This window comes from Cavia porcellus, unplaced genomic scaffold (genome assembly GCF_034190915.1).
Source record: "Cavia porcellus strain 051 isolate PalLab524CR breed Dunkin Hartley unplaced genomic scaffold, mCavPor4.1 scaffold_6, whole genome shotgun sequence".
Classification (NCBI taxonomy): Eukaryota; Metazoa; Chordata; class Mammalia; order Rodentia; family Caviidae; genus Cavia; species Cavia porcellus.
Genome location: NW_026947489.1, coordinates 14,567,862 through 14,589,659, shown reverse-complemented (window position 1 = coordinate 14,589,659; position 21,798 = coordinate 14,567,862). Strand labels below are relative to the sequence as shown.

Below are 21,798 nucleotides of genomic sequence, written 5' to 3'. Positions count from 1 at the left end.
TCAAATTGACCTTAAAGCCTGTGAATCTTCATTATGCTTCTGCCTTTTTTCAGGTTTGTAATGACAAGTAAAACCTATTTCTTTTCAAATAAGGTAACACAAAACTATATTAGCCACAACTATCTTCTTCATTTAATAATGCCAATGGCTATCCCTATATTTATTATACATTTCCTGATAAAAATTAAGAGCCTCAACGTTATAAGAAATTGTAAGCACCTGTGGCAGTGGTTGTGTCTTTTGCACGAATCACTCTTACTTTTCCTGAACAGTTGGATGGCAGTGGCAGAGGCAGTGTTGTTTGTTATCACCATACTCCCCAGTTCAATCAGAAATGTGTAAATAAAGCCAGCGTGAGGCATAGAGAATTGCCAGATGGTCTTTCCTACAACTGAGGGCAACGTGAGTGGACTTGTCCTGAAAGACCATTTCTTTTGAAGCTTAACCCCAATATTCTTTGAATGATCCAAAAGGTTATTTCTTTATCTTCTTGGCAAAGTTGCCTTCTTGAATGGAAGGGACTTAGGTTTAAAAACCACCAAGAATATACAAGATAAATTATATATGCGATAATGTCTAATTCCTCTAACACTCTAACCAGGGCAAGGATTATGATCTCCATTTCTAGAAATGCAACTGGAATTCAAAGAGTGTGAAAAATTTCACATAATCATTCGTATGGTTTGGTCCTGGGTTGAGAGTGTTTCTCCCAGGGTCCATGTGCTAAAAGCTCAGTCACTAGTGTAGCAGTGTTGACATGGAATTTTTTTTTTTTTTTTTTTGTACTGGTAATGGAACTTGGAGCCCTGAGCTTGCGAAGGCTTATGCCACTGAGCTATATCCCTGGTGATGATGGATCCTATAAATAGAGGATCTAGTTTAAATTTTAAAAATATCAATACAGTAAAAGACACATTGGCAAATTCAAAACACCCCCTGCTTCATTTTGTAGCTTCTTGCTTCTGTCTCAAGCAGTCCTGAAACCCACTTTGTGAATATCCTTATGATATATGATTTAAAATACGATGCTAAATGCAATGGAAAGGCAGCCTTATAAAAACATTAATTGTGTCTTTACCTGTCTTATTCACGCCACCTGGTAGGGTGACTTCTGGCTCTTCTCCAAAGTCAAAATGACCATAGAAGTGAAAAGGTTTCAGATAGGTTCAAGAGACAGACAACAGGGCAGCAAAACTAAAGAGACTTCTGAAAGAGTACTCCCAGATCTGCTTCAGAAAGTGGCACGAGCAATGAAATAAAATATCTTCAAAGTGAGGGGAAGGATTTAAAAGAGGAGGAACGTCGATGTGTTTTTTTGCTGTTGTTTATTTTTAAATTTAAATATTCATTGTATATTTCCATCATGTCTCATAAAGTTATAGACCAAAGTTGTCAAAGAAAAACATGAGGTTATAACTAACAATCAGGAGTAGCTATTTTCTTCTTTAGAGTGGTGAGTACCTAATAACTAGCTCTGTCCCATCAGCCACGTGAGTCTACCAGCATGCTGTTCCATGGCTGTGATCTGATTCTGTAATATGATTTAAGTGCTAACTGCAATTTCATAATGATTTGGGGGAAGCTTTAGACATTATTAAGTAGTTATGTGTTAAATGTATGAAGAATTATTCCACAGTGCTGGCAAGAGAATGAAAAGAAGCCAGAATGAAAATGAAATAATACATTTGCAAATGGTAATTATTTTTAGGATGCTAGAAATTGAACTAGGGCCTCCATATGCTAAGTTTCTATTCTGCCTCTGAGCTAGATCCTCAGCTCCATGCAGGTAAATTTCACAAATAATAAAATCTCTGATATCAGCATTGCTATTGTGAACTTAAACTTTTGTTTGGGGGTTAACTTTGTAGTGGAGGTATGAATACAAGTTCTGCAGGAGCGTAATAACACTGTGGTTAATCGGGCATCCTTCCAAAATGAAGGTGTCTAGAAGTAGGAGGCAAATGTGTACATGAGAGTGCTCTCATTTCTCAGGATTATATCCACCCCACTGCTTTTGCCCAATCAATTGAATTAAAATTGTAGTATTACATTTATAGACATCATATTGGTACAATATGTACAATATGACATAAGAAGATTTTGTTTCAGTTATATCAAATGCTAGTTTTAGCATAACAGTATACACCATGTTGTTGACCATCATTAATCTGATTTGGGGAACGTTTGAACCTTTGAGAAGTTCTCAGCTAACCTAGACCAGCGATGGTGAACTTTTTAGAGCTGTCAGTGGTAAACAGCTGGCTGCGACACGTGTGCCATAGGTTTGCTATTCCTGACCTACAGAAGCCCTACAGCTTTCAGACTCAAACACAAAAAGGAAATCTTTAAAATTTCTCATGCACTCCAGTCACTGTCATTTAGATATTTTTAAATGGCTGATAAAGTAAAATCTCCATTAGAAGCTATTCATGAAAGGAAGTGAGGTAAAGAGATGATAGATTTTTTTTTTTATTTACAAAAGCAGGGCATAAATGGCCCAGAATTGATTCTGAAGTCAAATGCTATGTATGGTTTGATTTTTAAATTCTGAAAAATCAATTCTGAACTTACACTTTAGATTATGTCAAAGCAGCGAAGAAAATATTTTGATTTTTTAATAGGATAAAAGTACATTCTGCCTAGGAATGGAAAGACATTGAGAAGCCATTGATTTTTCAGAGTAAATTTTGTCAAATGTTTAAATGAATCAGAGATGTATCTGTCATTCATGAAAACTGCTTGAAAGTTCATACGAATACAAACAAAAGTGTAATGCTCTTAATAGTACAGCTAAAATATACATATTTTAGTAGTTAAAATAGATAGTCAAGAATATTTTCTACATTCGTATTACATTTTTGTGTGAGTTTTCATGGTACTAATTCCTTTAAGAGAAAGTATTTCTTGGTTATGTTCCACAGTAGAATCGATTAAGATGTCAGTTTAATGATCATTAGGTACAGCACTGAAGTTGATTATGAACAATTTTATGAAATACTAGAAGTGAAAAAATGACATTTGAATGTATTTTTGATGATGCAATCCTGACACATGATTATAGAAGTAGAAAACAAAGTAAGATATTTGAACATGTATGTGATTATTGGTTTTATACATTTTGAGGTACACACATGTTTTTGACTTGGAAAAATATATTTGTGAAAATAATTTTATAGTTCCACCAACATAATAAGATCAAGTTTTCAGTTGATACATATTTCAAACACATTATTTTGATTAATTTTACTCTTAAAATATATATAAGTCTGGATGATTATTTTTATTCTCTGTTCCTATTGTGGGCCTTTTTAGCCTAATTTTTTGATACTAAATATTCAAGTTGAAACATAAGATTCATAAAAACTTAAAAGACTTTGTGAAAATTGTCTATTAGTTTGTATACTAACAGTGATTTCTTCACAACAAGAACCTTAGTACAGTGCTTGATATTTTTCATAGGAAAAAAATTAAAAATCACACAACTGAAGCAGGAGGTTTTTATGGAATTGAGCCTTATGGAAATTCAAGTCATTTTTCCATGAGATTGTTTTGACCTAAACTGCAGGCTGCTGAAAGGAAGAAGCCACTTTTGCCCTTTGGGTCACATTCCCCAGTGCTTTCAAATGTTCCTTTATAAACATGGGTACTGATGTGACAGACAGAGACGGGTTTTCACCATTGTGCCCTTTCATGGATGTTAGTGGATTGCTGAGCATGAATTAGGTCGCTCTGGCAACATGGCTATTTTTTTTTAAACAAACTGTGTGAAGAGTTATAGCGATAAAAAAATAAGAATTTTAAAGTGGAGTAAAAAGTAGAAATATTTTGTAGGTTTGATTTTGTAAGAAGAAACAGTGGGTCTGTTTCTGCCTTCTGTTAAATGGCTCGAGTATACTGGATGATTGGATAAGAGCATAAACCAGAGGGTAAGAAGCTTCTGAAACCATTTTAGCATCCTTCAGTGAAGAGGTGGAGGCAGCCTTTCTCTTGGCTCTGTTTGAGTCAAAACTTCATAAACAAGGGCAGGTAAGGAAGGAAAGTTTGTGCTTTTTTTCACAGGTCCACCTTGTTGGTGGATTTACAAGTATTCCCTACAGAAGGGTAGATGTTCCTTCTCTGTTCATGGCCCCAGCTAGATGGAGGTAGGAATACCAGATGAAATGATATTTTTTTCTTTTCTGCCGCACAGAGGGTATTATGGCAATGTCCTGCCAAATTTGGAAGCATTACCTGAAAAATACAGAACAATTCTAATCCATGTAAAACTCTAGATAGGAAAGAAGGTTTGTAGAGTTGTTAGGGGTTGTAGGTTTCATCTGGCAGATGTAGTGCGTGGCCCTAGTGACCTAGAGAGACAGGAGCGAAGAGGGCACTCACTAGATTTGAGACACAACCACATTCACAGGACTGTGAGCATATGCATTTTTTCCTAAGACATTTGAAATATTTTTTGATGTTTGTATACAACTATAGTTAACTAGAATGGAAAAAAAAAAAGATTTAAGATCTTTCAAGCAGGACACAGTAATGGTAACATAGCCTGTGATCCTAGAACTCTGGTAGGCTGAAGTAGGCGGATTACGACTTTGAACACAGCCTTGGCAACTTAGCAAAGCAGCAAGACTGTCCATAAATTAAAACCATGGCTGAGATTTGAGCTCAGTGGAAAGGACCCGGGTTCATTTCCTAGTTGGGGAAAAAAAGACTAAATGCAAAGTAAAGGGTAACATTTTTTTTTTTTAGACAACTTAATTCCATTTTACATGTAGAGCTGGAAACTAAGGAAGACTCACTTGTATTTGCTTCTGACTTCATGAAGAGTTCAGAGCCACCTGACTGGTATCCTCCTACCTAGGGAATCACATAGGTGGGCTGCACTCAGCAGTATAATGACCCCATTGCTTCTGCTGCAGGTACTGGCTCTATTTCTGAGGCAGGTGCAAAAGGGTGATTGAAATGTTCCTCAGGCCTGCAATATGAGGAAACCCTGACTTAAAATACAGCAGAATTTGACTAAGATGCCGCAATCCTTGGAAGCATATTATATGTGTCTCTAACACACTGTATTATTGCCCACTGGAGCATTTCTGAACTTCACAGGGGCTTCTGCCCATCATCTCCAGCTTCTTCGCTGATGAATATATGAAGAATATTTGTTTTTTGCATCTGTAAACATTTATATTGTGAATCTATAATTCATCTCTTAAAATCATTATAGAGGTAAAAACTCATGCTACCATTTCTGTGATCATATGATAATAGGAAGACCCTGAGCTATGTCTTACTTTATGTTTCCTAGGAATCTGAGAAAAAGGGACTGATCGAGAGATTCTATATGGTACAGGATATTGTGTCAACTGTTCAAAACATCTTGGAGGAAATAGCTTCTTTTGGAGAAAGAATTAAAAAGTAAGTTCCGAATGTGTGCTGTGGTGTTTGAAGTGGACCTGCTACTCACAGAGATGTTGGGGAAGAAGGGATGGGAGCAGAAATCCAAAATAAAAGCAAAACAAAAGATGATGTCTCATAAGCCAATGTTGCAGCTTTGGCATGTCAGCTGCTTAGTTGGGTGGTACCTCAGAATGGGGGGAGCCACATGGCTCAGTTTACATGAGTTGTCCTGACATAACTATTAGTAGTGTCCCGTTTCACTCTCAAAAATACCGTGGTTTGGATGATGAATTACAGACTGAAAAATAGATTCCATTATTCAAAAATAAGAAAGAAATCAAATGAATTCCAGGGGAGTCTTTTTTTTTTTTTTTTTTTTTTTTTTTTTTTTTTTTTGCTTGAGCTTCTGTAAAGGCCTTGGTGAATGTTTTTCCAGTTTGCTAAAAAATGTTATGCAACTAGCAGTGTTGTGTATAAATAGACATGAAGTTACCTCAGCATGAATGTCTTGGGACAAGGGGTGACAAACACTCCGTAATGGGTCAGAGAGTAAATATTTTCATCTTCTGAGGCTTTATGGAATTATTGAAACTCTGTTGTTTAAATGCAAGAGCAGTCACAGTTGGCATGCAAATGAATGAGTGTGATATGGATTAATACATTGTTATGAACTGGGATGGGTGATGAGGGCTGAAATCCCAGCATTCTAGGAGACTGGAGCAGGAGAATTTCAAGTCTAACATGGCCTGTTCAACTTAGCAACTTAGTCCTTGTTTTAAAACACAAAAATGAGCTGGGGATGTAGCTTCATGTGAACGCCTTAGGTTCAGTCTCTAGCACTACCATACATTCATACTTTTATCTGCAAAAACAACACTCATACTGGACTTGACACAAATCCAATCTATATTTTGCCTCATTCGAACATCGGGCATAAGGGTTAATTTATTTAATGGTATCCTAGATAAGAATGATGGTATGATTTATTTTGCTTTATTTTGTACATTTTAAAGCTGCATGTACATAACTTGGTCTTCATTTGACACTAGTGCACAAGGATAATATAAGCATTCCTTTTGGGTTATAAATGGATTTCTTTCTTCATTTAATCCAGAATTGTGCCAAATATGTCTAAGAATTAAACTTACTTTAATGGCCAATGTATGGGTGCTATTCTAATTTTATTAAAGAAGATACTGTTTTTGAAGTTGTGTGGCTAAGGAGGACATTTGAGTGCTAAAAGCCAGTTGAAAGAATTCTACATCAAAGTACAGGGAATCCAATAAATGATGATTAGTGTTAGGCAATGTAAATTGTTAGTATACAACTCTCAGTGCTGTTCTTTCTCAGCTGCATGTTCCAGCTAATTGCATTGAATGTGCATGTACCATCAGCATCATAAACATGTTTTTTATAAAAGGCTAAAACCAACCTTTAAATAAATTTGATAATTGCTAAATGTATTTACATATTCTTTCCATTATTAATAACTTAAGAGAGAAAAATTGAAAGAAATGCAACTTTCCCACATATGTTGAAATCTATCTGCTTTATTCTTCATGGATCTAATTGACAAGTGATTCCTAAATTTACCTTCAAAAATGTATTTGACCAAAATATGCTTCACAGCAAGAAACAGAAGCGTGTTGTGTTTGCATATTTGTTTTATTATTCAGTTATGAGTTACAGAGCTTATGTACTGACTTGGTCTAAATGTAAGAATTGCATCCATGGTAAATAACCAATGTGCTATGGGCTGGGCATTGTGCTAAATCCTTACCCATAGGAACTGCTTTGAGAAGTTGTCTAAGGTAGTTTCATGAAATCATTCCAACAACATGATGCAATAAGGTTTGTTAATAATCTCATTTTATAGAGGATACTAGAGCATAAAGTGATTACATTTCTACTCCAAGATGACAGCAAGCCATGTAGCTTGGATTTGAGCCTGTCCTCTTCACTCTTACACTAGAATGTAATGTTCCTCTAGGAACTTGTTTTCAATGAGGTCACATAAATGACAGCTTACTGGAATTCAATATAACATGTTCAAGGTAGTGATTAGATGCTCGAAAAGGTCTCACAAGCCTAGGAAAGGATGTCAGAGACAGACAGACAGAAGGCAAGCCTGCAGAAACCATAACATATCAGCATCTGAACGAATCAGAAAAGATGGCACAGCAGAGACCAGATCAGTGGGGGACTCAGTAGGTGTGAGCTCTTGTGCAGACTCAAACCTGAAGACGTGAAGTAGATCAGAAGACCTAGGGCATTTCAGGATATCCATGCGACAGGAGGTGGTAGTGAAAGCGGCCGTGGCAAGAGATGAGGACATTATGCAGGGATTTGAGGGCATCGAAAAGTCAGTGTTGAAAAAAAAGAGAAGAGTGAAGGAGGTCTTAGCAGCAAGGAGAAAAAGAGGATGTGGAGTGGGGGCGAGGAAGGAAGAGCATCTTGTTTGGTAAAACTGTCTGCAGTCATAAATGTCTCTACAACATAAATGTAGCTGTTGTACAGTTGATAATGTTAAAGGAAATGTGTCTGATGAGAGAAGAGGGCCGAGTGATTTAAACAGTTCTCAGCTCTACAGGGCTTCTGAGGGGCAGCTGTGCTGGGCACAGCTGGGGTGGAGATGTCTGAGGCAGATTTCAGCTCATGAACAGAGTACTGTTCTGCCCAGCTGCAACACAGGAAGGCTCCTGAGGCCCAACTCCTATTAATTCTTTGGCCATTCATTATTTCATTGACCTTAAAGTCCCTGCTGGGCATTCAAGTATGATTGCATGTGTGACTCTATTGGAATTCTATTGTAATTCAGTGCTTAAGAACCAGGAAAACTTTTACTCAACTTTGGCAACTAGCAAATAAATAGCCTTCCATAAAGGTCTTAGAGTAAACCTTCCTCGCTACTGGTTGGGAAAGCCCTACTGGTGTTGCATAGGCTTGGAATAAGCTGGATTTCCTTTTCTCTACTCTACCTTCTTAAATAACCTTCTTTAATATTACACAAACAGAAATGTATGTGAATATCAGACTAAACCTTTTACTCAATGTTGCAGCATTTATGTTGTAGTAGACAGCATGGATAGAAGAGTGATGCATATTATATCTTCCATAATTATGGGGTTATGCCTTCCAAGCTCTGTGTCCATGTGTGCCTTCGCAAATCTCCATGGAGATGAGACTAAGAAGATGTAGGAGGAATGGAAAATCATTCCTTTAAGATTTTCTAGACAAAAGGTTAGAAGGTGTATTCATATGAAGTAGAACTGCTGTAACTCACAAAATGATGTTGAGAAATTTTAAACAATCAAGATGAGAAATCAGGTGAGGTTGAGGTGGAACAGGAATGACAGGCAGGACATTGGGGGTGCTAGATTGATGCACTTTGTGTTTATTCTGGGGATAGCCTGTTAAAAAGGAGAGTGAAGGCAGGAAGACTGAGAGGACCAGAGGCCAGTTGGGAGGAGTTACTCATCAGCTAGTGAGGACCACTCAGGTGTGCGGGAGAGCAAACATTAGAAGGTATCCCTGAAGAAAAATGGGCAACACCCTTTAGGCCCAGTTGTTTTTATTTCTATGGGAAAACACAGAAGAATTCACTTGACTTAACCTAGAAAATGAGGAAAATAATTCTTTGACACAAAAGTCAGTGCAGTGGGCCAGCTAGTTGAAGGACCTAGAGAGAGGTTCTGGACCCAGATGTGTGTGCAATCCTTTTTGCTAAATATCTGAAATGTAAATCGCCTTATGTTGGTGAGCCCCATGGTTGAAAGGATTCTTTGAAATTTTCTTTAAGAAGTTTAGCTACTGTGTTCCATGATGGCACAAGACAAAGAGTTTTGGAATTTAGGGAGCTCCCATGTTAGAAAACTTGGTAAAATCTATGAAATTATTTTGCAAATTATTGGACTGTAAGATGGGAAGGTATAGACTCACCAGAGATCTTTAACCATGGATGTTCTATGGGAGACCCACTCCACAGATTCTTCCTGATAAATGGGGGGAAGTCCAATAAGGCATTTAAATAAATATTCATGAATCGACAAAGTATCATGTGCCTTTTTATACTTTTGAAACACTTATGGTAAAAGGCACTGCACAGAGGCTTTTGAAGAAAAATCTTTAGCTTAAATTCCAGTTCTGTCACATTAGAAATAATTTTGGACAACTGAATTAACTGTTCTAACTCAGAGTTCTCATCTGTAGCATGGAAATGACAATAATATAACTACTGTTGAACATTATTAGGATAATTAAGTAAATAAGTATATATAAACCAGCAGATGGTATATGAAAATCCCTTAAAATATTGGGTATAATTTTGATAAACTCTTTCACCCACTGTTTTCAATCCAGTGGAATCATTTCAAAATAAGATTGTGGGGCCTTTGAAAGAATTGCAGTAGGCCACGGAGTTGGCTATTGGGAAGGAAAATAGGCCAGGCAGAGAGTGAGTCGGGGACCCGTCTGTATTCTGGCCTCCAACACGAAGGCACCAGACACACTTCACACTTGCACACACACACACAACTAGTAGGACATTTATCATGATTGTAAGACAATGGCTATTTTGACAGATTTTCAATTTTCCAATATATGAACTTGGTTTTTTTTTTATCATTTTTGATTATTTTGATCTCTATTTTATTTTAGAGTTTTCTACACAGATATCTAATACTTTTTGTAAAACAGCTGTCTTTGATCTTTGTATACTTTCTGCTCTGCCTTCTGGAGTTTATAAAGGAGTGAGGAAATTGGATTGGCAGGGTCATGTTACTGAACTCAGGGAGATCTTTGTGAACCCAGCAAAAGCTACAAATTGATGGCAGAAAGTTATAAATTTAATAATGTAACAATATTTAACACAGCCATCTCAGTACTTTCCCCATGTAGAGACACAATTCCTGACATCTCCAACTTGAAGAAAGAGAGGTCTAATCGGGCACACATTTTAGTCCACAGTTGGCTGGCTCAAAGGCAGGAATAGCATGGTGGAAGGGCCTCACCTGATGGAAGCTACCTCCACCAATGCAACCAGAAGGCAGAGAGACAAACGAAGGAGACAAAGCCTCCCAAAGCACAGCCTCAGGCCACTTTCCAAAAGTGATGATTCCAAAAGCCCAGACTCTGACTATATCCAGACCATAACAGTAACTAACTGGAAAAATGCTTATAATAAACATGATAAAGAATTGATTCCTTTACTTTCCAAAGTGACATTTGAAAACCAAGGCCAAACTCAAGCAAAACAGCACCAAGGAAAATTCACAAACAGTAATTAATTGCTCTCTATGAGAGTAGGGTACAGTTTACAATGTGGCATCTACTGAGCTTACTAGTGAAAGGCAAGTTCCTGTTTAATTCCTGCAAAATCTGTGACCCATGTACTATTATGCCTATTTTGCAGGCAGAAAATTATTTCACAGATCAAATGAGTCAATTTTCCAAAGTTGCTCAGCTTATTAGAAATAGGTCTTGGACTGGAACTCAAGGCAGTTTGCTTACCAATCAATTTTCCTAAGCACTCTCCTAAACACTAAAACTTACAGACAAGGAAATAACTTCCCATTAATTTCTAGCTAAAATAACCAACAAAAGATATTTAAAGGTCTTCTAATTTGCTTGTAACTCAAAGAAGTGAGACATTTAGTACATTTACATACTGATGATAGGCTTAAGGTGAGGTACCGCAGTTCTGTACTGCGAATAGAATTTTAATTATTTACACAGGTTAGATCTCTCTCAGCCTCATTTTTCTCATCCATAATGGGAGATTGTTTACTTGGTAGAATTTTAAGAGCTTTCCAATACAAATATGTAAAAAAAAATACATTAAATGCCTGCTTCATTATAATGACATGCTACCTTTCCAGAATTACCCAAAGTCCCTCTCCCCAAAGAAAACCAGGAAAAGAAATTATTTTATATTTATAGTATAGGTCATAGGATAGACTGGGAAATATGTGTTTGAAGTTGAAGACCAGTTAGGAAATGCTCCCATAAATTCCTAGTAGGACCGTGGATTTCTAGGACCACACCAGACTGCCTATTTTCAGTTCCATACCCTGTGCTCTGGTCTCCATTTACACAAAAGTAAACACAGGCTATGGATCCAACCACTCTCTGTGACAGCATCCTTGTTCATCTGTTTCAAGTACCCCAATCAGTTTAGCAGACTTTTCACAAGTTTTTTTTTTTTAATTGACGCAGGATAATATGTGTGTATTAGCCATTGACTGTGATATTTCAATTCATAAATACAACATACATCATATTTAATTGTTTAAAGGAACTTTTTAGCAGATGCTTTGATTAATATAACCATGAACCTGAAATATCATAGACATATGACACTGTGGAGGTTGCTGAGCCCCAAGGTTAATGACACTTTTGTCTTTGTCCACAGCACCTTTAACTGGACAGTCCCCTTCCTTTCCTTGCTGGCCTGTTTGGTTCTGGCAGTGGCTACCATTATTTTGTACTTGATTCCATTGCGGTACATCGTCTTAATATGGGGTAAGTTTGACATGAGCCTTTTTCTGACCATTGATTCCAGGTAAGGACCAATTACTCATGCTTAAAATGTGACTATAAACTTTAAACTTGCTCTTGCTGGCCATTAAACTTGAGGTGAAGGATAGTATCTTGAGAACAGAAACTTCCAGGAATGACCAGTAGTTTGAATGATCAGAGTAGATATTTATAGATCTCTTGCTTAGTTGTAATCAAATAAAAATGTGATTGTGTATGTGATTGTGCGTGCCATTTCCCTCTGGACTTTTCCAGCTATAAATTCTCTTAAATAACATATGGCTGTGGCCCAGTAATTTTCTGGAAATACTGCATATCAAACATTGAGCAACACACCAGCATCTTGCCCTTAGTAAAAGGTAAAAGATCTAGCCACTGCTAGGTTGCTTCTAATACTTTACTTTTCCTGCAAGAAAACATAACTGAATGTCATTTTTAAATTCAAAAGCAGTGGGGAGGGAGAATGATGGGTTTGGTGACTACCTACTCAATGCCGGAAAGGAGAGGAAGCTGTTATTTACCAGGGGATAGGGGATGCCCAAATAAAGTTTAGTTACTATTAAAAAAGGACAAACAAAATGGAAAACTTGAAATAAATTTGATGACTTAACTTACTACTTACACTAGGAATTGGGCAAAGCATAAGAAGCTTTGTGAATATTTGTGTCTGTCTCAGAATGGGCTCTAGGTTGATAGAAGGAGAATGCACTGCAGGAATTTCATTGGATAAATGGGCAGCTTTTCTCCTGGGACTGCTAGGGTCTCTATCCACAATCACTTTAAAGTTCTTAGAGATGTTCAGGGAACTCAAAAAGATGAGGGGCATGCAGGCATCTTTAATGTGTAGTGGAGAGGCCATAGAGGCCTGATAAATCTACAACTTTGCTTTCTAGGGTCATTAAAAGAAACAACACAGGTAGAACCCCATTGATAAGGAGAGCCAAAAATGGGCCTTGAGGAATGGGAAGAGTCATGGAAAAATTCGAATGACTCATAAAAATACAAAAACTGGAAGATTTTGAGAGTTTCAGCTAATCATTCTCTGTAGTATTTAGGAGGAAAAATTTAAACCTTTCTACTTTGCAGCAAGTCTATAAAAAGAAAATCATATTCTGACCTCAGAGATCTGATTTAGTACTTGTTTAAGTCTCATATTCATACTTCTCATATTCATATTTGTAGAGTTCCTGTTTATTTAGTTTGCAACAATGCTTGCACTTAGGGTCTTAGGAAAAAGCACGTTCCTATGTAAGGCATATTGATTGAGAAAGTGGATTTCTCAGAAGTAGTTTCCTGGACTACTTTATCTGTTGCACATTTCCTGTGTAAATTACATATTATGATTTTTTTGCTTTATAAATATTATCTTCAAAGTCCAATTGTGGATCAGATTCAGAACTTACATCTTGTGTTGGTTACTTTTCTCTCATTGATGGGAAAAAATACCAATGCCCTAAAATAAGGAAGGAAAGCTCACACTTTGTGGAGGGTTTAAAGTCCATAATCTGCTGAGCCCAAGGCAGGGTGGCTTGTGGCAGAGGACAACAGTTTATGGTGGCGGAAAATAACAAAATCAACAAAAGCAAAAAGGGAGGAGCATGCCAAGACTCTTTCCCTTCCTTATGTTGTATGTAGACTACCCACCCCAGGGCAGTTATAGCACTCATGATCATAATTCTAGGACTGGACCATGAATCAATCACAAATTCTAAAAACTTGGTTCTAAAAAGCATTTCTATGACTGCATGAGGCTTTGGGGAGACATCCAAACACAAACCATAACATATCTCCAATTTTGTCTGCCCCTACCCATGTATAAATCAAAATCATTTAGTTTATGCTTTATTCATTTTTAAATTCACGTAAGTTAAATGCTGTGTTAAACTCTGGTGAACACTTGATTTCTTTCTTGTATCCTTACCCCCACAAGGAAAGCTAATACAGTAGTCTTTATGTTTCTTCAGAGATTGAGTCCAGGAGCCCCCTGAGACGCTCAAGTCTCAAACAATGGCACAATATTTGTATAGTTCCTGTCCACCACTACCCCTGTATTTTAAATCATCTTAAGATTATTATAATACTATGATGGAAATTCAGTGCAAGAAGTTCTTATACTGTATTGTTTCTAAATTAATCACAAGAAAAAAGCCTGTATGGTCAATAATATTTTCCAAATACCTTCGGTTGGTAAAATCTGAAGAAGAGATGCCCACAGATATAGATGGCCTACTGTACCCTGCTCCCCCCATTAATTTTTAATGTGGAGATGCAAAAACTTCTTTTATTTATCCAAATCACTTTGAATTCTGATCTTATCCTCTAAGATACTGGCAGCTTTCCCACAAGTATTGGCCTCTACTTATTGAAATATTTCTGTTTTTCAGTTTATAGATGAAATTATTAAGCACCATGGAGTTTATCCTGCTTTCATGGGCAGACAGTGACTCTCTGAACTTCAGTTCTTCAGTTTTGTGGTCTAGATAAGTGTTTATAGTTCATTGATTAGCTTACTAGAGATAATGTCCTCAAAAACCATGACAATCAACATGCAATCTACTGCTACTTCTTATCATGCAAAACCTACTATTCAAGCCTTTAAATTATGCTTTATGATGACTTACTCTTTACAAGTTATTAGCTAGTATAGATCTATCCCATTATTTTACATATATTTTTATGCTTATATTGCCTGCAGAAACTTCCTCATATAAACATATACATGTATATGTTAAACTTCTAGTGTTCCTTTTTTAACTTTTGATTTTCTTGTTCCTCATTTTATTGAGTTTTACAAAGGAGAAATCAAAGCCACTTAAAATGTTTTTTAAAGAATTAAAAACATTCAGCTGTATGTATTAGCTTTCTATATTCTGTACATCCAAATAATATTTCTGCATATGTGTTTTAAATGTTAAAACCATGCGACATAAGCACAAGTGCCCAGCTTCATAAGAGCTTTGGGAAATATCCCTAGATTCAATCAGTTCATTGTAAAAGTTTGATGAGTGAGATGCTTTGCTTTTTCCTGTAATTCCTATACAGCTTCATAAAGATAAGAGATCATTAGTTATCAGCTGAAAACTATTTTATGAATGAGGCTTCAAGTTCAGTATTCAGAATCTACATAGATGACAGTTTGTTGATCACTCCTTCTCTTGGGTGGGATCGACACCTGACATTCTCTACAGGATATGTTACCTACTGGAATTTAGTCGCCTACTTTGATGTGAGTGTTTCTTAGGATATGACCTCATGCATGCTTTCTATTCCTGTTGAGAAGTTCCCCATATTCCCTCTCTTCTGCTCATCATACAACATTCCAGTTCTGGTCCCAGTCTCATTCCTTTTTGCAAGATACATATGAATTCCCAGGCTAAATTTTGAGTATTTTTATGAGAAGGAATCAGAACTTATTTACCCTTGTATCTCCACTTGACAACATTTTATCTCTTATATAGAAGGCGTTCAAGATTTGGCAAGTGACCACGTAAGTGTTCCCTGCTTCAGACCTGCCAGGGTTGCACATGGAATATTCCTTGTTAAAAATGTCTGAAAAATACTGTTATTTTGTTCCAAGCAGTTATTCTCAAGTTCCCAAATGTGTAAGCTACCATGCAGTTGTCCATCTCTTCTGATTTTTTCCAACTGATTTTTTTCTATTGGAAGGCTTATTCCACCCCACTGATCCAATCAATCTGTGGTCTGGGACCATTTAACAATGTGTCTTCCCTAAATAGTATTCCTTGATTTACTCTCTTTTCATCACTCCTCCCATCTAGTTAATGAAATATATAGCAGATACTCCTCCATCTGTACCATTTAGTTTAAAGTTATATCTACCATTCGACTGGAGAACAGCACAACTTCCAAATTTGGGCAGGTGATCACCTACATAATACTATTGATACCTTTTCCTCTCCAGCTCCTTTGTCTTTTTTAGTTACTGATTTCTACAGTAATGATGGTTATGGACCGCTACAGCATGGTAAGATCACAGAACCCTTTTGCCTATTTTTATTATTGTAATTCTCCTATTAACCCTACAAACTGTACCTGGCAGCTTTTTATTATTAAAGTTTCATTGTAAGAAACTGAGCCATAGGAAGGTGAACTGCTTTGCCTGAAATCACATAGGCGATACTTTATGAGGTTGACATTCAGGCCCAGGTATCTCTGTGCCATAACCTTTGTTGCATCACCCTTTGACCCTTAAAGATGACCTGGGCAACTATGATCTTCTGTTGACCCTTGATCTCACAATAGATAGTACAATGGGATTATTGAAATATTCAAGACTGAGATTCCTTATAAATATAAGTTGAGCTTTTGAAGCATGCAATCTTGAATGCTTAGTAATTTTTATTTTAACTTTTTCAAACATAGGCAGTCTCAGTGTATTGTGGACTACTTCTGCCTTTATTGGTGCATTGAGCTACTGTGCAGGTTTATAATCTTCTCAGTGACTAAGAATGCAGTGTTTTGATCGGGTGTGATATTATCCCTGCCTCGTTGTGCATTGTAAAGGCTCCAGATGCGAACACTGTATATAATTAACAATAGAAGATATATCTTTTCTCCATGTCTTTGTCTCCCTTCATCATTTTGCCTTGTCTGTTTTTTTTTTTTTTTTCTTTTTGCCAAAAAGCCCATGCTACAATTAAATGTCTTTAGAATAACACAGTAAGAGTATTTTAGTTTAAAGGAATGCTGGGGGGAATTTTAGTTAGCAACACAGAGCTTGCTGTGGGATAGAGGGAAGAAAGGCAGGGTGCAGCTGTGACTTAAGGGAATGAAGATCATTTGCTAGGACCCTTCCTCAGCCCAGCCACCAAGCCCCCATTTACTCATGCACAATGGCTGGCTCCCATTTGCAAAGCACATGTAAATGTGACCCCCCAAAGAAAGGAATGGAGGTTGGCATTGTGTCAGGTATAATGCCATGCAGGAAGTCCAGTCCTTAGATGAAAGCCAAGTAATATTTAATGAACAAAGAAAAACATCAAACCATTTATGTATTGGAGACTGTTGAACTTGGCTTCTGAGCAGGAGCCATTCAGAGCACCACTAAGCTAAGAATTCATTCACCATCATTGGCACTGACAGGCCTTCAGATACGACCCTTGTTAAACAAGCACCCTGTGGCAAAACTTCAGAGGGCCACCTACTCTTTCTGCTTCTAAAACTCAACATGAAAAAAGGGTTGACATTTGGTGAAAAGACTACAGCTTATGAGCTCTGGATACAGGCAAAATGGCTCCAAAGAGCAGAGGAGAAGACGGCGGGTGTTAGGGAGAAACTCCCCTCAAGATCTGCCCTGGCCAAGAATGTTCTGGGCAAACCCAGGAACCCAGCATACAGCCACCACAGATGCATCTCTACAGTGTATTAATGTCTTAAATGTTGAGTCCTAGTCTAATTACCACTGTCCCGATCTTAAATTAGCATGTACTCCATTGCCCAGACAAAGCCACATGTCAGTGTTGTGGTCCATATATAATTTTCCAATAATAACTTTTCACAGTTTCCTGAGGCATCAAAGCAAAATCAACATGTCAAGTTCTGTTCTGCAAGGAGAAATGAGGATCCTGTGAAAATGAATTGGAGGTTGGGGCGGGGAGAGATCTCTGCAGTTCCTAACAACAGAAAACCCTCCCCCCTCTGTCTCCCACAGCTACATTGGGTTGAAAGCCTCCAAGCAGGGACTTGTTTGGACTAATGAAGTCCTTTTCCCATTTGGGACGTTTGTTTTCATAGCAGAGGCGGCTGTTAATCAGTGTATTCCAAAAAAGCCAACGATCTCCCCCGTTTGAGCTTGTATTTCTGGTGCTCTGCTGCTGGGATTGTAATGGGATTTTCACAGCTGAGGAAGGCAGCACCTCTCTTCCTCAGCTCACCCCCATCTTTCAGGAAGAGGCATTTGTGAATGATTCCACAGGACGGCAGCATGTTGACTCGAAGTCTAGTAATTGTTTTCACACTAATTTTTACTTGCGAAAAATTGCCTCCCCAAGTCAGGCAAGTTTTTAGATAGGTAGATAGATGAATATGAAGAGATCTCTGGTGTTGCTGTTTTGCAGGCATAAATAAATTCACTAAGAAGCTCCGAAATCCCTATTCCATCGACAATAATGAGCTACTAGACTTCCTCTCCAGGGTACCTTCGGATGTTCAAAAGGTAAGTAATGAATGGTCACCACCAACAGGGGCCCCAGCATTGAGGTCTGGCCAAGCCTGGAGCTGAAGGAGCACAAGGCTGTGCTTGTGTGAGTAATTGAGATAAGCAATCAGACAATCCCTAAAGAGCCCTGGCTTGCAGCGAGGTGGCAAAAACCTTTGTCCCGGGCATGAGATGATTGGGGAAAATTATCCTGAAAAAGAGCTACTGAAGAATGATCTGGAATTCACACTGTGCAGTTCCAGCATGCTGCTGTGTCCCTTTTTTTATTGCTTGCTATCCTAAAGAGGATAAGATGGGCTCAGAGAGTGGAGCTGCTTGAAATCCAAAGCTGAGAAATAATGCTTATTTCTTCCCCTTCTGGATGGCAGGCATTTTAGAACGGGGAGGGGCAAGAGGATTATTCTTTTTATTTTTGTTTGCCCCAATTATCTCCTGGGCCTTCTTTCTGTTCCCTTTCCTCTAAAGACTTAGCAATGCGGAGGCCAAATCTTCCACTTACTCTAATACCTCATACAGGAAGAGATGGTGTGACATAATTTGCGATCAATCACAAGCATTATTCACAGGTAATGGTCACTTAGTCCAGCAGCCTTTTGCTTCTGTGGGTACACAGAGATTAGTGAAGCCAGCAATACCAGGGCGTCCCAAAGAATAGTCCAGTTTGGGTTCCTGCAGATCAGCCTACTGTAAATCTGGAGGAAGGAGAACAGACAGTGATTTTTCTGAGGGAGAGTGGTGATTACTGAATAGGCAGATGGGGAGACCATGGCATGAAATATCATCAAAATGATCAAAGGCATAATCCTTTATTACCTAGGAGAATCTCAAACTAAGTATTGATTTTCATCATTGGGCCACTATAACATAATTGGTTCCCCGGCCTCTCTAGCTAAATTGCGAAGACACAGGACTCCAAGATCTTAGACTTCCTTTTCCCTCCATTCCAAGCTCCAGAGGTTAAAATGACTTTTGGGATGCTGTTTCTCTTTAACTTTCTCTTTAACTTTCATTTTACGATACAGTTAACAGGGAAAGTACATTCTATAGAGAGGAATGTACTCCTTAATATTTGCATCACATAATTAAATTGTAACCTGGCCTCTCTTTTTGGATGGAAGCGTGGCAAGTATGTTGTACTCTCTTCCCCCAGGGAACCTTCACAAAACACAAGAAGGAAAGAATCTTTTTCTTTTCATTTATCTGCTTTTGGCAAAGTGCAGACTAACTTGGGATTGGGCACAATGTCCTTGGGGAGTATGGCACAAATGCTAAAAATAGTGAACACATGTGGTCTGTAATAGAAGAGCTTAAATGAAGGCCTTCCACTGCCAGCCTATCAGAGCACACACGCCAGAGCAATGTGTTTGCAATGTACCATCACTTGGGCTGCAGTGTGAGTTCATGCTGCATCCTTGAAGAATAGAAATTTCCATCAAGGCCCCCCAAGGATTGTCTGTGCATAGTCTAGCCAGCAGCCCGCAGAGTGGTCATCCAGTTGGTGTTGGCATGAATACAGAGAAACACAACAAAAGAGCATTTGAAGAAGATCTACATTTTGCTAGTAAGATCCTCGTGTCTGCCAAGGGCGCTTTCTAATAACACAATGACAGTGTACCACTGGGGACTCCTCGAGTGCGCATATTTATCACAGATGTTTTAGTCATTACATTGTAAATGAAATTAATTTTTAAGAAAAATCTATATAAGTCTCAGGTCCAGTATTACTTTCAGCATTTTTTTCTCTCTTAGGCAAAATAAATGCCTGTAGTTGGCTGAGATTTTTTTCCCTGAGATTTTAGATAATTTTTAATGAATAATTCTCAGTAAATTGCTGTATTATATACTGGGGTAAACATTCCCAAGAGCCACTTATTAAGCTTCCTTTCAGTGAAAAGCTGGCGCTCGCGAAACTAACATCAACTGGCAGTGCTGCGAGCAGGTAGAAACCTACGCGTCTCATTAGAAAAATCTGCTTTTAATATTTTGGTTTCAAGAAATGACGCATGACTTCTCAAATCCTTCCTGCAATTAATCCCTCCATGTTCCTGTGTTTAGAAAATGATTCATTACTTTTGAACCTTCCTTCCTTTGCCTGGGTTTGTCCTTGGGGAGCCATTAACACACTCTGTGGTGAGCTAGGATTACCGAGCCGCCAGTGTCACGTCTGTTTGTTTGCACAGGTGCAGTACTCAGAACTGAAACCCTGCAGCAGCCACAGCCCCCTTCGGAAGAAGCGCACCACACTCGGTCCACACTGACCTTCAGCCAGCACCCTGTGCTGTGTGGTTGATTAGACCAGTGTCATAGCAGCTTCGGTGGTATCTATGGAGTCCTGAAATGCGTGCTGTAGTCTCCCCACCTCTACTTCTTGTGCACGGATGCAGAAACACCTGCGCACACATCCATCCCCACACAGGATTCCTAGTTGCATAGACTGTCAGCCCAGCAAGAAGAACAAACCTGGGCCCGAGAAAGACTCGCATCCATTTGCAAACCGGAAATGAGGCAAAGCTTCCGCAGGATGTGGCTGAATATCTTCCTAGACAACCGCCAGGAGACCACGTGGACTCCAGAGTGGCTTTAAAGTCGTTTTCACACCTCCTCCGTATTCTAATTAAGATGTAGTCATTTGCATTCTCCTCTCAGATTATTGTTCCAGTAAGTTCCTTCTGAATTAACAACTCTGGTGGCTATGGTGTGTCCAGATAATGTTTCTTGGAGAAAGACTTTAGTGGTTATCAGAATTAGCCCAAATCTTTGGGATTTTTTCAGCTGTGATCACGAAGGTTATGTATGTGAATTTTGGATGATGTTTTGGTGCTGACCGCAGCCCACATTATGATTCATTGCTGGCAATGGATGTCCAAGGGATTGCTCTTTGAAAGAGTGAGGGTTCCTTGAAAATATTCGGTTGTTTTAAAGTATCACTTCTTTTGACTTATTCTTTGCTTATTTCCAAAATAAAATGTCAGTATATAGCTTCAGAAAGCAGGTTGGGGGGAAAATGAATTCATTCCAAGTAGTTAAAAGTATAATAAAGCTAGAAACCAATAAATGGGGCTACTTGCCTAAGTATCATAATCATTTCATTTGCCCAGATATTTTGAGCAGCAAATTAAAGGGCTTTGGCCACTCAAATTTGTATTCTATTTATCTTCAGGTCGAAATTAGCTATATACAATAAAAAACTATTTTAGGACCAAATTCTTAGAGAAATACCACACAATTCCACAGTACTCTCCCATCAAGCAAAAATTCTGACTTGTGCCTATATAAAATGTATGAAAATACCTTTCTGTTCAAATAATATTTAAGCTTTACATAATGCATTTCATTGACATACTTTATATGTGCAGTTTTACATATATATGTACATGTATTGTAAAGAAAAGGTTAAAAAAAACCCCTAATTTAATAGTTTACTATGTTTTATGTCTCTGGGTTGTAACTTAATTATCTTCAAACAAAATGTTTATGAAAAATGCCAACGATTCTAAACCTTATCATCTTGTGTCTGTTTTTCTTCATATTGTATCTTCTTGGGTTTCTTTCTGGCTGAGCCAGATTTCTGCATGATTTGATTTACTTCAAGTTAATGAAGCTGGCTGGAAAAGAGCTTTGCAGAAATTATAAAAGCTCCAGTAAATCTCATAGTTGTGCATACAATAGATACCCAAGAACCTCTTTTGTTAAAC

At 38.0% G+C, this 21,798-nt stretch overlaps 1 protein-coding gene across 3 annotated transcripts in view; it reads left to right on the top strand.

Moving 5' to 3' along the window:
- Positions 1-21,591, top strand: part of Mctp2 (multiple C2 and transmembrane domain containing 2) — a 226,109-nt gene extending 204,518 nt beyond the window's left edge. For all 3 annotated transcript variants that reach the window (XM_063249970.1, XM_063249971.1, XM_063249972.1), the window contains 4 exons: positions 5,300-5,409; positions 11,801-11,910; positions 18,003-18,100; positions 20,284-21,591. In XM_063249970.1, the coding sequence (XP_063106040.1) occupies positions 5,300-5,409; positions 11,801-11,910; positions 18,003-18,100; positions 20,284-20,361 (396 nt within the window). In that variant the 3' untranslated portion in view covers positions 20,362-21,591. The remainder of the gene's footprint in view (positions 1-5,299; positions 5,410-11,800; positions 11,911-18,002; positions 18,101-20,283) is intronic.
- The last annotated feature ends 207 nt before the right edge of the window (positions 21,592-21,798 follow it).